General features: G+C 45.9%; 1 protein-coding gene across 1 annotated transcript in view; it reads left to right on the top strand.

The window, feature by feature from the left end:
- ugdh (UDP-glucose 6-dehydrogenase) overlaps positions 1 to 12939 on the top strand; it is a 45558-nt gene that overhangs the window by 17385 nt on the left and 15234 nt on the right. Inside the window, exons 6-9 of the mRNA XM_033027167.1 lie at positions 2873 to 3020; positions 3795 to 3889; positions 7139 to 7269; positions 8068 to 8207. Coding sequence (XP_032883058.1) covers positions 2873 to 3020; positions 3795 to 3889; positions 7139 to 7269; positions 8068 to 8207 — 514 coding nt within the window. The remainder of the gene's footprint in view (positions 1 to 2872; positions 3021 to 3794; positions 3890 to 7138; positions 7270 to 8067; positions 8208 to 12939) is intronic.

Genomic DNA, 12939 nt, shown 5'->3' with positions numbered 1-12939 from the left:
TGATAAATCCCCAGGGTCTGATGGTCTGCATCCCAGGGTACTTAAGGAAGTGGCTCTAGAAATTGTGGATGCATTGGTGATAATTTTCCAATGTTCTATAGACTCAGAATCAGTTCCTGTAGACTGGAGGATAGCTAATGTTATCCCACTTTTTAAGAAAGGCGGGAGAGAGAAAACAGGAAATTATAGACCAGTTAGTCTGACATTGGTGGTGGGAAAGATACTGGAGTCAATCATAAAAGATGAAATAGTGGCACATTTGTGACTGAAGTGTCTGTGCGGGAGCACTCTGGAACCAGTGACCATAATTCTATTAGTTTTTAAAAAGTTGCGGAGAAGAATAGGACAAGCCCACAAGGTCCGAAGTTGGGGTAAGCCCAATTTTGGAGGCATGAGGTGGTAACTTGCAGAGGTCAATTGGAGGGTAGCTAATGTTATCCCACTTTTTATGTTGGAGGGTAGCTAATGTTATCCCACTTTTTAAGAAAGGCGGGAGAGAGAAAACAGGGAATTATAGACCAGTTAGCCTGACATCGGTGGTGGGGAAGATGCTGGAGTCAATTATAAAAGATGAGATAGCCGAACATTTGGATAGCAGTAACAGGATCGGTCCGAGTCAGCATGGATTTACGAAGGGGAAATCATGCTTGACTAATCTACTGGAATTTTTTGAAGATGTAACTAGGAAAATAGACAAGGGAGAGCCAGTGGATGTAGTGTACCTGGACTTTCAGAAAACATTTGATAATGTCCACATAGGGGATTAGTGGGCAAAATTAGGGCACATGGTATTGGGGGTAGAGTGCTGACATTGATAAAAAATTGGTTGGCAGACAGGAAACAGAGAGTAGGGATTAACGGGTCCCTTTTAGAATGACCGGCAGTGACTAGTGGCGTACCCCAAGGCTCGGTGCTGGGACCACAGCTATTTACAATATACATCAATGATTTAGATGAAGGGATTCAAAGTAACATTAGCAAATTTGCAGATGACACAAAGCTGGGTGGCAGTGTGAACTGTGAGGAGGATGCTATGAGAATGCAGGGTGACTTGGACAGGTTGGGTGAGTGGGCAGATGCCTGGCAGATGCAGTTTAATGTGGATAAATGTGAGGTTATCCACTTTGGTAGCAAAAACAGGAAGGCAGATTATTATCTAAATGGTGTCAAGTTGGGAAAAGGGAAAGTACAACGGGATCTGGGGGTCCTTGTTCAGCAGTCAATGAAAGTACGCATGCAGGTACAGCAGGCAGTGAAGAAAGCGAATGGCATGTTGGTCTTCTTAACAAGAGAAGTTGAGTATAGGAGCAAAGAGGTCCTTCTGCAGTTGTACAGGGCCCTAGTGAGACCACACCTGGAGTGTTGTGTGCAGTTTTGGTCCCCTAATTTGAGGAAGGACATTCTTGCTATCGAGGGAGTGCAGCGTAGGTTCACAAGGTTAATTCCTGGGATGGTGGGACTGTCATATACTGAGAGAATGGAGTGGGTGGGCTTGTATACTCTGGAATTTAGAAGGATGAGAGGTTATCTTATTGAAACATATAAGATTATTAAGGGTTTGGACACGCAAGAGGCAGGAAACGTTCCCAATGTCGGGGGAGTCCAGAACCAGGGGCCACAGTTTAAGAATAAGGGGTAAGGCATTTAGAACGGAGATGAGGAAAAACTTTTTCACAGAGAGTTGTGATTCTCTAACTCAGAAGGCGGTGGAGGCCGGTTCTCTGGAGACTTTCAGAAGAGAGCTTGATAAAGCTCTTAAATATAGCGGAGTCATGGGATATGGGGAGAAGGCAGGAACAGGGTACCTATTGTAGATGACCAGCCATGATCACATTGAATGGTGGTGCTGGCTCGAAGGGCCAAATGGCCTACTCCTGCACCTATTGTTTATTGTCTATTGTCTATAAACCACTTCAGGCGATGCTAGGAAAAAAAGTTAGTCAAATACGTAGACTTTTAAAAATGTCAGTGAAAGAATGAGAGGTGGCCAGACCACAGAGAAGGAGTTCCAGAGCATTAAGACCATGGGAGCCATTGATGTAGAAACTGTACGGTAGCTACTGCCTTACAGCTCCAGAGATCCACGTTTGATCCTGACTGGGTGTTTGGCTGTCGGGAATTTGTATGTCTCCCCGTGACCGCGAGGGTTTTCTCCGAGATGTTCTGTTTCCTCCCACACTCCAAAGATGTACAGGTTTGAGGGTTAATTGGCTTGGTATGAATGTAAAATTGTCCCTAGTGTGTGTAGGGTAGTGTTAGTGTGCGGGGTCGCTGGTCAGCGCAGACTCTGTTGGCCAAACGACCTGTTTCCGCACTGTATCTCTAAACTAAACTAAACTAAACTAAATAACATTCAAGAATGGTCCAGAATTTGAGTAGTGGAGATGTTTAAAAAAAATGTAGGAATGGAGATAAAGAGGGAGAAGAAATTTAAACATTGCTAAAAATTTAAATTTAAATTTTTAAATGCAAGAAGCACTCAGCAGGTCAGGTGGCATCTATGGATAGATAAAGAGTTAGATCAAAGATCGCTCATCATTTTCTCTTTTAACAGATGCTGCCTGATCTGCTGGGTGTTTCCAGTATTTTCTGCTTTCATATAGTGGGAAAGTTTTAAAATCAAGATGTTACTTAACTGGAGATCAATGTACGTCAACACCCACCCGGGTGATCGGTGATTGGGACAGTGCAAGTTCGGACATAGGCCGCAGAGCTTTGGATCTGTCTCTGATTATTGAGAGTTAACTGAAGGAAGATAAACAAAAACAAACAAGCGAGTGTGGAGGGGTTAAAGGTACATATGAGATTCTTGCCAAACAGTGTGCTGAGAGAAGATGCTTCAGTCATATTTATTTTGTTTCCTTTTCATTAGGCATCCAATGCATTTCTTGCTCAGCGAATAAGCAGTATTAACTCGATCAGTGCTCTGTGTGAGGCAACTGGTGCTGATATTGAAGATGTTGCTTGTGCTGTTGGCATGGATCACAGAATTGGAAGCAAATTTCTCAAAGCCAGTGTTGGTTAGTAATTTGTTTTTATGATATGGAGATCCAAATCTTTTATTACCAAGTGTGGTTGGGATTTACAGATGCTTTTGTTCATTGGAACCATCATCTCCAAGGGCCTGAAATGGGGGGCCACCATCGACTCCACAGTCAAAAAGGCACAACAGAGGATGTACTTCCTGCGGCAGCTGAGAAACCACAATCTGCCACAGGCAATGATGGTCCAATTCTATACGGCCATCGTAGAGTCTGTCCTCACCTTCTCCATCATGGTCTGGTTTGGCTCAGCCACCAAGCACGACACCTGGAGGCTGCAGCGAATCGCCCGATCAGCTGAGAAGGTTGTTGGCTGCAACCTTCCCCCCATTGACGAACTGTGCACTGCAAGGGCCAGGAAGCGAGTGGGTAAGATCCTCTCTGACCCCTCTCACCCTGGCCACAAACTCTTTGAAGCATTTCGCTGTGGAAGGCGATTCCGGACTGTCAAAGCTGCCACAGCCAGACATAAATCAGCTTTTTTCCATGAGTAGTAGCTCTACTCAATAACCAAAAGTCTGTAGCTTCATTTTTCCTCTGGTATTTTATTTCATTCACATGCTTAAACTATAATGTTTTATTATTAGTATTTAATGTTTTATGTGTCATTCTTAATTGTTACTCTATGTCGTGTTGTTACTTGCGAGCGGAGCACCAAAGCAAATTCCTTGTATGTGTACATACTTGGTCAATAAACTTATTCATTCATTCATTCATACATTTTTAATATCCAGGGCTTTTGATCTATTTCAGGATTTGGAGGGAGTTGTTTCCAGAAAGATGTTCTAAACCTTGTGTACTTGTGTGAAGCATTAAACTTACCCGAAGTGGCTCAATATTGGCAGCAGGTAAACTGATCAAGTGTGTCGGAGAATCCTATAAGTGTGATAATGAATCGTTGCTAAGCAACTTTTTCTTTGGTATTCTTAACAATTATTGTTTAAAATATGACAAATAATTAATTTACTAACAATTTTTTATGTTGGGAATTCAGCTATCAGAATAACTTTTACAACGTATAAAGTATAAGTATAAAGTTTCCTTTATTGTCATTCAAACTTTTAGTTTGAACGAAATTGCGTACCTTGCAGCCATGACAGAAAATAAAATAACAGAACACACAATGAACACAGTTTAACATCCTCCACAGTGAGTCCACCAGGCACCTCCTCACTGTGATGGAAGGCAAAAGTCTTAAAGTCCTTGTCTCTTCCTTCCTTGTTCTCCCTCTGCGTCGAGGCGATCCAGGCTTTCGATGTTGGGCCCCCCCGCCGGGTGATGGTAAGTCCCGCGGCCGAATCCGAGCTCCGCGAATGGGCTGGTTCAAAGTCCGCGGCGCGGGGCGGACTAGGCTGCCACCCTCCAGTCCAGCGGACGAAGCTGTTGTTGCGGGAGCTCCGGAGAATCGGTCACCAACCTGGGACCTGCGAGCTCCCGATGTTGTCGTCCACTGGGCCCGCGACCGAAGCCTCCGAGGCTCCGAAGTCGGGCCGCCGCTGCAGCGCCACTACAGCCCCGAAGTCGGGCAGCTTCATGATGGGGAGTCCTGGCTCTGCCTCCGGAGCCTCAAGATCGATTCCAGTTGGAGGCCGCCAGCTCCACGATTAGGCCTCAGCGGAGACGGAGACGGAGACGGAGATACGACAAAGAAAAGGTTGCATCCCCCGAAGGAAGGGACTAAAACAAGTTTCCCCCACTTCCGGCATTATTCAGCATTTTACAATTAAAGATCAATCTTTTCCCCAGATTGAGACATGAAATTAATCATTTCTGACTCCACTCTGAATATTTAACTGCTTACTAGTGGAGTGCCCTGTCCAATTCTTGGTGTCCGGAATACGCATGCACATGCGGTTATTCCATACTCAACACTCCTTTTGGAACCTTAGGTCTATTTCAAGGTTTAAAGATAGCTGTTTCCAAAACAATTGTCGAATCGAAGTGTATGAGTAAACTTGAACATTAAGCACTAAGCCTACAAAACTAGGCAGTGCAGCGTAAGTTCAAGGCAGTGCAGCGTAGGTTCACGAGATTGATCCCTGGATGGCGGGACTGTCATATGAGGAAAGATTGAAAAGACTAGGCTTGTATTCACTGGAGTTTAGAAGGACGAGGGGGCATCTTATAGAAACACGTAAAATTATAAAAGGACTGGACAAGCTAGATGCAGTAAAAATGTTCCCAATGTTGGGCGAGTCCAGAACCAGGGGCCACAGTCTTAGAATAAAGGGGAGGTCATATAAGACTGAGGTGAGAAAAAACTTTTTCACCCAGAGAGTTGTGAATTTATGGAATTTCCTGGCACAGAGGGCAGTGGAGGCCAAATCACTGGATGGATTTAAGAGAGAGTTAGACAGAGCTCTAGGGGCTAGTGGAGTCAACGGGATATGGGGAGAAGGCAGGCACGGGTTATTGATTGGGGACGATCAGCCATGATCACAATGAATGGCGGTGCTGGCTCGAAGGGCCGAATGGCCTCCTCCTGCACCTATTTTCTATGTTTCTAAAACCATGCAGTGGCAACACAAAAGACTGCAGATGCTGGACTCTTGAGCAAAACACAAACTGCTGGAAAAACACAGCGAGTCAGGCAGCATCTATGGAGGGAAATGGACAGATAACATTTCTTTGGACTGATAGAATAGAGGGCAGATAAGCAGATAACTGATGGAAAGTGGTGAGGGGAAGGGTGGAACAAGAACTGGCAGGTGATGGGTGGATCCAGGTGAGCAGCGGTTGATTGAAAGATGACTCGGGTGATGGAGAGAAAGGTGGTGATAGCAACTCAGGCTGGAGGTGATGAGAGGAGAAAAGGGTGCAGTGGTAGAATCTGCTAAGGCTTGTGGGGAGCGAAATGTAGAACCAAAGGGAGGGATGTTGAAATGGTGGGGAGTGGGATGTAAGGGGGAAAGAGTGACCTAGAGTAGGGAGGGAGTGACCTAGAGTAGGGAGGGAGATGTGGATGGAGGGGAGGGGAAGGGAAGGGAATTGGGTGATGGGGCAGGAGTGAGTAGAGAGAACGATATGCACAAGTGGAAGAGGAGGGAAAGCTGCATAGATAAGGAGGGGGAGGTTAATCTGAAATTTGAGAGTTCAAGACATTGGGTAGTAGGCTACCCAAGTAGAATATACCCAAGGGCGACAGATGGCACAATGGGCTAAGTGTTCGGCTGGCGTTCGAATCGCGCTTGGAGTGCATATTGTCGTTGTGTCCTTGGGCAAGACACTTCACCCACCTTTGCCTGTGTGTGAATGTGTGTGAGTGATTGGTGGTGGTCGGAGGGGCCGTAGGCGCAGATTAGCAGCCACGCTTCCGTCAGTCTGCCCCAGGGCAGCTGTGGCTACAGCAGTAGCTCACCACCACCGAGTGTGACTGAGGAATGTATGAATAATGCGATGTAAAGCGCCTTGAGTATTCTAGAAAGGCGCTATATAAATCCCATCCATTATTATTATTTATTATTAATATGAGGTGGTGCTCTTGTGCAATGTCTGGTCTCTGATGCCGATGACCTGATGGGGTATGGATTTGGTGGGGCTCTACCTCTGCACCAGTCTAGTAACTTAATGAGTGGTCTTGAAGTTGTAGATTATTACTCTGGATCTTGATATCCTTATTTAGTCAGAGGGTGGAATTCATTGCCGCAGAAGACCGTGGAGACCAAGTCAATGGATATTTTTAAGGCCGAGATAGATAGATTCTTGATTAGTACGGGTGTCAGAGGTTATGGGGAGAAGGCAGGAGAACGTGGTTAATAGGGAAATATTGATCTGCCACGATTGAATGGCGGAGATGATTTGATGGTCCGAATGGCCTAATTTTGCTCCTATCACTTATGAACTTATTTATGTCCTGGAGTAAATATATCGAAGTAATGCAAATAATATTTGCATATGTTTCTGGAATCGGCACTCCATGTCCCTTGGCCTGTAGTTAAATTTGTGCAATATGAGGCAGCTGAACAATGGTTTTATCTGTCCACATTATTTCCCATTTGCCTTGCCAAGGGTTTTAATGATATACAAAGTAGTTTAGGAAAATACAACATTCAAGTAATAGTGGATACATATTTCATTACAAATTTGGTATCTTTCAGGTGATTGACATGAATGATTATCAACGGAGAAGATTTGCTTCCCGAATTATCGACTGTCTCTTCAATACTGCAACAGACAAAAAGATTGCTCTTTTAGGCTTTGCTTTCAAAAAGGACACTGGGGATACTCGGTAATGATGTTGCTTTCATATCCTTCACAATTTGCGTGCTGAATTGTAGCCACAGTCTATTTTGCTGTAACATTACAAGAGGATCATTGGAAAATATTTTTGACAACAGCATGTACTGTAAATATAGTTAATTGGGACATTCACCTGGTAGGAATCTATATGTTAATTTGTGTTTTTATAGAAATAAATAAATCAAACACTGATGAAAGAAGCAGATTTCGCTGCACCAGCAGAGTTAACCATGAAATTCAAATAGTCAATCAGCTGCCGGTTGCTTTTGCAAGAAATCATTACAATTTATCCCGTAGTTAATCGTAGCTGATTTACTCATAATTAAGAGAAGCAATGTGTGTTGTTCACAAAGCTGTTTTGTATCCAGCATTACTGAGGATCTCTTATCTCAGAAACAGCCCTTCTGAACAAGGGATGATTTGCATTGAAAATTTAAATACTCTACCTCGATGTAGTATTATTGGCTCAGAGAGTGGTAGCTGTGTGGAATGAGCTTCCAGTGAAGGTGGTGGAGGCAGGTTCGTTTTTATCATTTAAAAATAAATTGGATAGTTATATGGATGGGAAAGGAATGGAGGGTTATGGTCTGAGCGCAGGTATATGGGACTAGGGGAGATTATGTGTTCGGCACGGACTAGAGGGGTCGAGATGGCCTGTTTCCGTGCTGTAATTGTTATATGGTTATTATATGGTTAGTGAGACTCTTTGTGAGTTAATTTAAATATTTTAGTTTCATTCTGCAGAAACTAAAATTGACTCGCATCTCGTAACTTTCTTTTACCTTAGGGAAAGTTCCAGTATCTACATCAGCAAATATCTACTGGATGAAGGTGCAAATCTTCACATCTTTGACCCTAAAGTTCGGAAAGAACAGATCATTTGTGACCTGTCACATCCCAACATATCTCAGGATGCTTCTGGCCAAGGTTTGATATGACAGAACATTTCTTCTTCACCTATCATGGGAATGTGAAAGTTAAAGTAGCCTTTATTGTCATTCAGACCTTGCGGTCTGAACGAAATGTTGTTGCCTTGCAGTCCTACATATAGTACAAAATGACAAAAACACACATTAAACACAAATTAACATCCACCACAGTGAGTTCACCAGGCACCTCCTCACTGTGATGGAAGGCAAAAGTCTTAAGTCTTTGTCTCATCCCTTCTTATTCTCCCTCTGCGCCGAGGCGATCCAGGCTTCAGATGTTGTGATCCCGCCGGGCGATGGTAAGTAATGTCAGTCCCGCGGCTGAATCCGAGCTCCGCGAACGGGCCGGTTCAACTCCGCAGCCCGGGGTGGTCGAAGCTGCGGAAGCTGCGGCCCTCCAGTCCAGCGGACGCAGCTGTTGTTGCAGGAGCTCCGGAGAACAGGTCACCAACCTGTGACCTGCGAGCTCCCGACACTGGGCCCGCGGTCGGGTCGGGTGGCCGCTGCCGCCGGAACACTGCCCCAGCTCCGAGGCCGTACCTGTGTTAAAAACATATAGTTGTGTTCCTAATACCTTTAAGTTTAATCTTCTATTGGACTGAAGTGGAGCCAGCAGTGGCTCTCTGTGTATTATATTTGCATTCATTCTGCACTCTGAACAATGCCCTTTTACATTAAAGGACACAAAGTGCTGGAGTAACTCAACAAGTCAGGCAGCATCTCTGGAGAACATGGAGAGGTGATATTTCAGAATGAAGAAGGGTTTTGACCCAAAATGTCACCAATCCATATTCTACAGAGATGTTGCCTGATTTGCTGAGTTACTCAAGCACTTGGTATCCTTTTGTGTATTAACCAGCATCATCATTAACCAACAGATCATCTTCCTATCCAACTGTTGCAATTCCTCTTAAGATTTGCATCTTTTTTCTTAATCAACATTTGTCTAATACTGCTCATATATCTGGGTACATTACTGGCCTGAATTTTGGCAAAGTTTTTCCTTTTAGGAGGAAATCAGCACTTGGAAAAAGTTTTTTTACACCAACCCATCCCACTTACTTTAAAACATACGTGTTGAAATCTGCCAGTGACAGCAACTAAAATAAGATGTAATTGTGGATTAATTCCAAAAACCTTTGAATGATAAGGAGATTGAGGTGGAACATTTAAGGCAAATAGAGATTTTATTGCATTGGAATAGATTATTCCTAAATTTGCTTACAAAAGAAACTTACAAAAGTCTTAAGGGTTTGGACAGGCTAGATGCAGGAAGATTGTTCCCGATGTTGGGGAAGTCCAGAACAAGGGGTCACAGTTTTAGGATAAGGGGGAAATCTTTTAGGACCGAGATGAGAAAAACATTTTTCACACAGAGAGTGGTGAATCTCTGGAATTCTCTGCCACAGAAGGTAGTTGAGGCCAGTTCATTGGCTATATTTAAGAGGGAGTTAGATGTGGCCCTTGTATGGAGAGAAGGCAGGTATGGAGAGAAGGCAGGTATAGGATACTGAGTTGGATGATCAGCCATGATCATATTGAATGATCTACCCCTGCACCTATTTTCTATGTTTCTATGCTGCGATAGGCACAGGACATTGCAGTTGAATAATATGAGAAATTCAGTTCTGTTGAACATTGTATTTAAAAAATCCTACATTTACTGATTTATTGATTTTTAAAATGAAAGTCAGAAAATATAGAACGGCACAGGGAACGGGAACGGGAATGGGCCTTTCAGCCCACAATGTTTGTGCAAACACATAATGCCAAATTAAACTGATCTCATCTGCCTGTACATGATCCATAACCCTTCATTTCCTGCATTATCTAAAAACCTCTTAAATGCCACTATCGTATCTGCCTCAGCTACCACCACCCCAGGCAATGTGTTCCAGGCCCCCACGACTGTAAAACAAATAACTTTCCCCTTCTCACCTTACAGCTATGCCCTCTAATGTTGTAAATTTCCACTCTGGGTAAAAGGTTCTGACTGTCTACCCTCTCTATGCCTCTCATACTTTTATATACTTCTATCTGTAAATTCTCTATTTACAGATTATTTGTTCCTAAAAAATCATCTCTTCTAATTTTCTCCGAACCTCTGACGTTCCAGAGAAAACCAAGTCCATCCAACCTCTCCCTGCAGCTGAAACTTTCTAAACCAGGCAACATTCTGATAAACCTCCTCTCCGCCTTCTTTAAAGCCTTCACATCTTTCCTGTAATTGAGCGACCAGAATTGCAAGCAAGACTCCAAATGTGGCCTAACTTAAGACCTGTAGAGGTGCATCGTGACTTCCTAACTGTTATATATAATGCTCCTAGCAATGAAGGCTAGTATACAATCATTACCCCTGTGATTCCTCCTGCTCTTCAACTCTACCACCATGTTTTAACCCAAACTCACTACCACAGCCACGTGTGTTTTTTCGGTGCTTGCCTGCGCCTCCATCTTCTACCTTGGATATTCCAGCTCCGGTTCCAGACATCCCAATTCGGACCCAACCTGGATTACAGGTACTGACAGTCGAACTGCCGCTTTTCGCAACAGTTCTCATTCCACATCCTGCGTTCTACATTGGCTGCAATGCACTGGCACCAGCAGGCCCTCACTCTGACTTTCCTGCAGTTCCGGGCCTCACTCACCCAGACCTGCAATGGACTGCAACTGTACTTCATTCAATGTCAGGTCCACGCTCTCAACAAACGCTTCCTCGCCGTCCTGGACTCTACCAAGGATCAAAAGGTTGCCCACCTTCGACCACCCACAGGCCCGGGGCTCTAGCTCTGGACCGCGCCGCATGCCCGAAAACCACAAGGCCGAGAATGTCACCACGAGGAGCAGCACCAACATCCACCGCCTTCCCGTCCGAACCCAGGCCAGGACCACTGAAACGGTCGCGGCTGCCGACTCTCACCTCCTCCCTGGGACCACAGCCGCCGCAATCGCTGACCTTCACTGTCTCCCCGGGGCTATCGATGCTATTGCCGCTGACCTGTATCTCTACTCCAGCCCCCCATGGGCCTCCACCAGTGACCCCGCTGACCCTCACCTCTCTACCGCTCACCAGTGGGCCTCACCTGAGTTCCAGGCTCAGCACCAGGCCCACAACCTCCACGATGCAGACTCCAACACCATGTGGTCTGACTGCTGGGTCCTACAAGGAACCTCAGTAGTGATGGGTCTTCCCCTTCCCCCTCTTTTAACGAGGTTAACCCAACCACATCCCACCCATACAATAGTCCTCACCCCCCCCCCCCCCTCTCTGAACACCCACCATCCCCCCCACCAGATCTCGCCCCGGCCTTTGTCCACTCCCCGGCCCGCCTCTGACCCCAACCCCCACCCTTGTCGTGACTTCACCATCCCTCATGATCTCCCCCTTTCTGATACGGAATGGTCTGTCCTCCACAGAGGCCTCACCTTCGTTCCCCTCCGCCCTACCTCAACGAGTTCCGGGTCCACCACGACGTAGAGCTTTTCTTCGGTCACCTCTGCCTCCGTGCCTTTTACTGTGGGAAGGAGTCCTCACCATGGCCCCTTCTCCCGTCTCCACTGGTCCCTCTCCTCTTGGACTCCCCAGAACGGCTTTCTACTCTCTCTAGACCTCACTATTTCTAACTGCCGGTGTGACAACAACCGACTCAACTTTCCCACCCCTTACCTACTCCAACCTCACCCCCTCCGCTCACTCTGCAGCAACCCCAACTTGATAATCAAACCCGCCAACAAGGGAGGTGCCATGGTAGTCTGGCGCGCTGACCTCTACCGGACTGAGGCCAGGCGATAACTCTCAGACACCTCTTCCTACTTATCCTTGGACCATGATCCCACAGATGAGCACCAGGCCTTAATCTCAAACACCATTACTGACTTCATCACTTCTGGCTGTCTGCCTTCCACAGCCTCCAACCTTATTGTTTCCCAGCCCCGCACAGTCCATTCCAGGCATACACAGGCCCTATCCCTGAACTCTATCTCCGTTACATTGATCAGTGCATTCGTGCTATCTCCTGCACCCTTGCAGAATTCATGGACTTCATCAACTTCACCACCAATTTTCATCCTGCACTCAAATTTACTTGGACCATCTCCGACACCTCCCACCCCTTTCTTGATCTCACAGTCTCCATCACAAGAAATCGACTATTGACTGACGTCTATTACAAACCTACTGACTCCCACAACTATCTCAACTACACTTCTTCCCACCCTGCTTCCTGCAAAGATTCTATCCCCTACACCCAATTCCTCCATCTACGCTGCATCTGCGCTCAAGATGAGGTGGTCCATACATGAACATCCGTGATGTCCTCAATCTTTAGGGAACGGGGGTTCCCCTCTCCTATCATAGATGAGGCCCTCACTCTTGTCTCCTTGGTACCACTCAGCTCTGCCCTTGCTCCCCCTCCCCTTAGTCGCAACAGAGACAGAGTCCCCCTAGTCCTTACTTTCCACCCCATCAGCCGTCGCATACAACACATAATCCTCCAAAATTTCCACCACCTCCAACGGCATCCCACTACGAGCCACGTTCCCATCTCCACACTTTTCTGCCTTCCGCAGAGTCCGTTCCCACCGCAACTCCCTTCCCACCCAAACCACCCCCTTCCCCAGGTACCTTCCCCTGAAACTGCAGAAGATGCAATACCTGTCGCTATACCTCCTCCCTCGACTCTGTCCGGGGACCCAGACAGTACTTTCATGTTAGGCAGAGGTTCGCTTGC

This window comes from Amblyraja radiata, chromosome 1, assembly GCF_010909765.2.
Source record: "Amblyraja radiata isolate CabotCenter1 chromosome 1, sAmbRad1.1.pri, whole genome shotgun sequence".
Taxonomy (NCBI): Eukaryota; Metazoa; Chordata; class Chondrichthyes; order Rajiformes; family Rajidae; genus Amblyraja; species Amblyraja radiata.
Note: the sequence above shows the minus strand (reverse complement) of the source record. Positions and strands in the feature narration are given on the sequence as shown.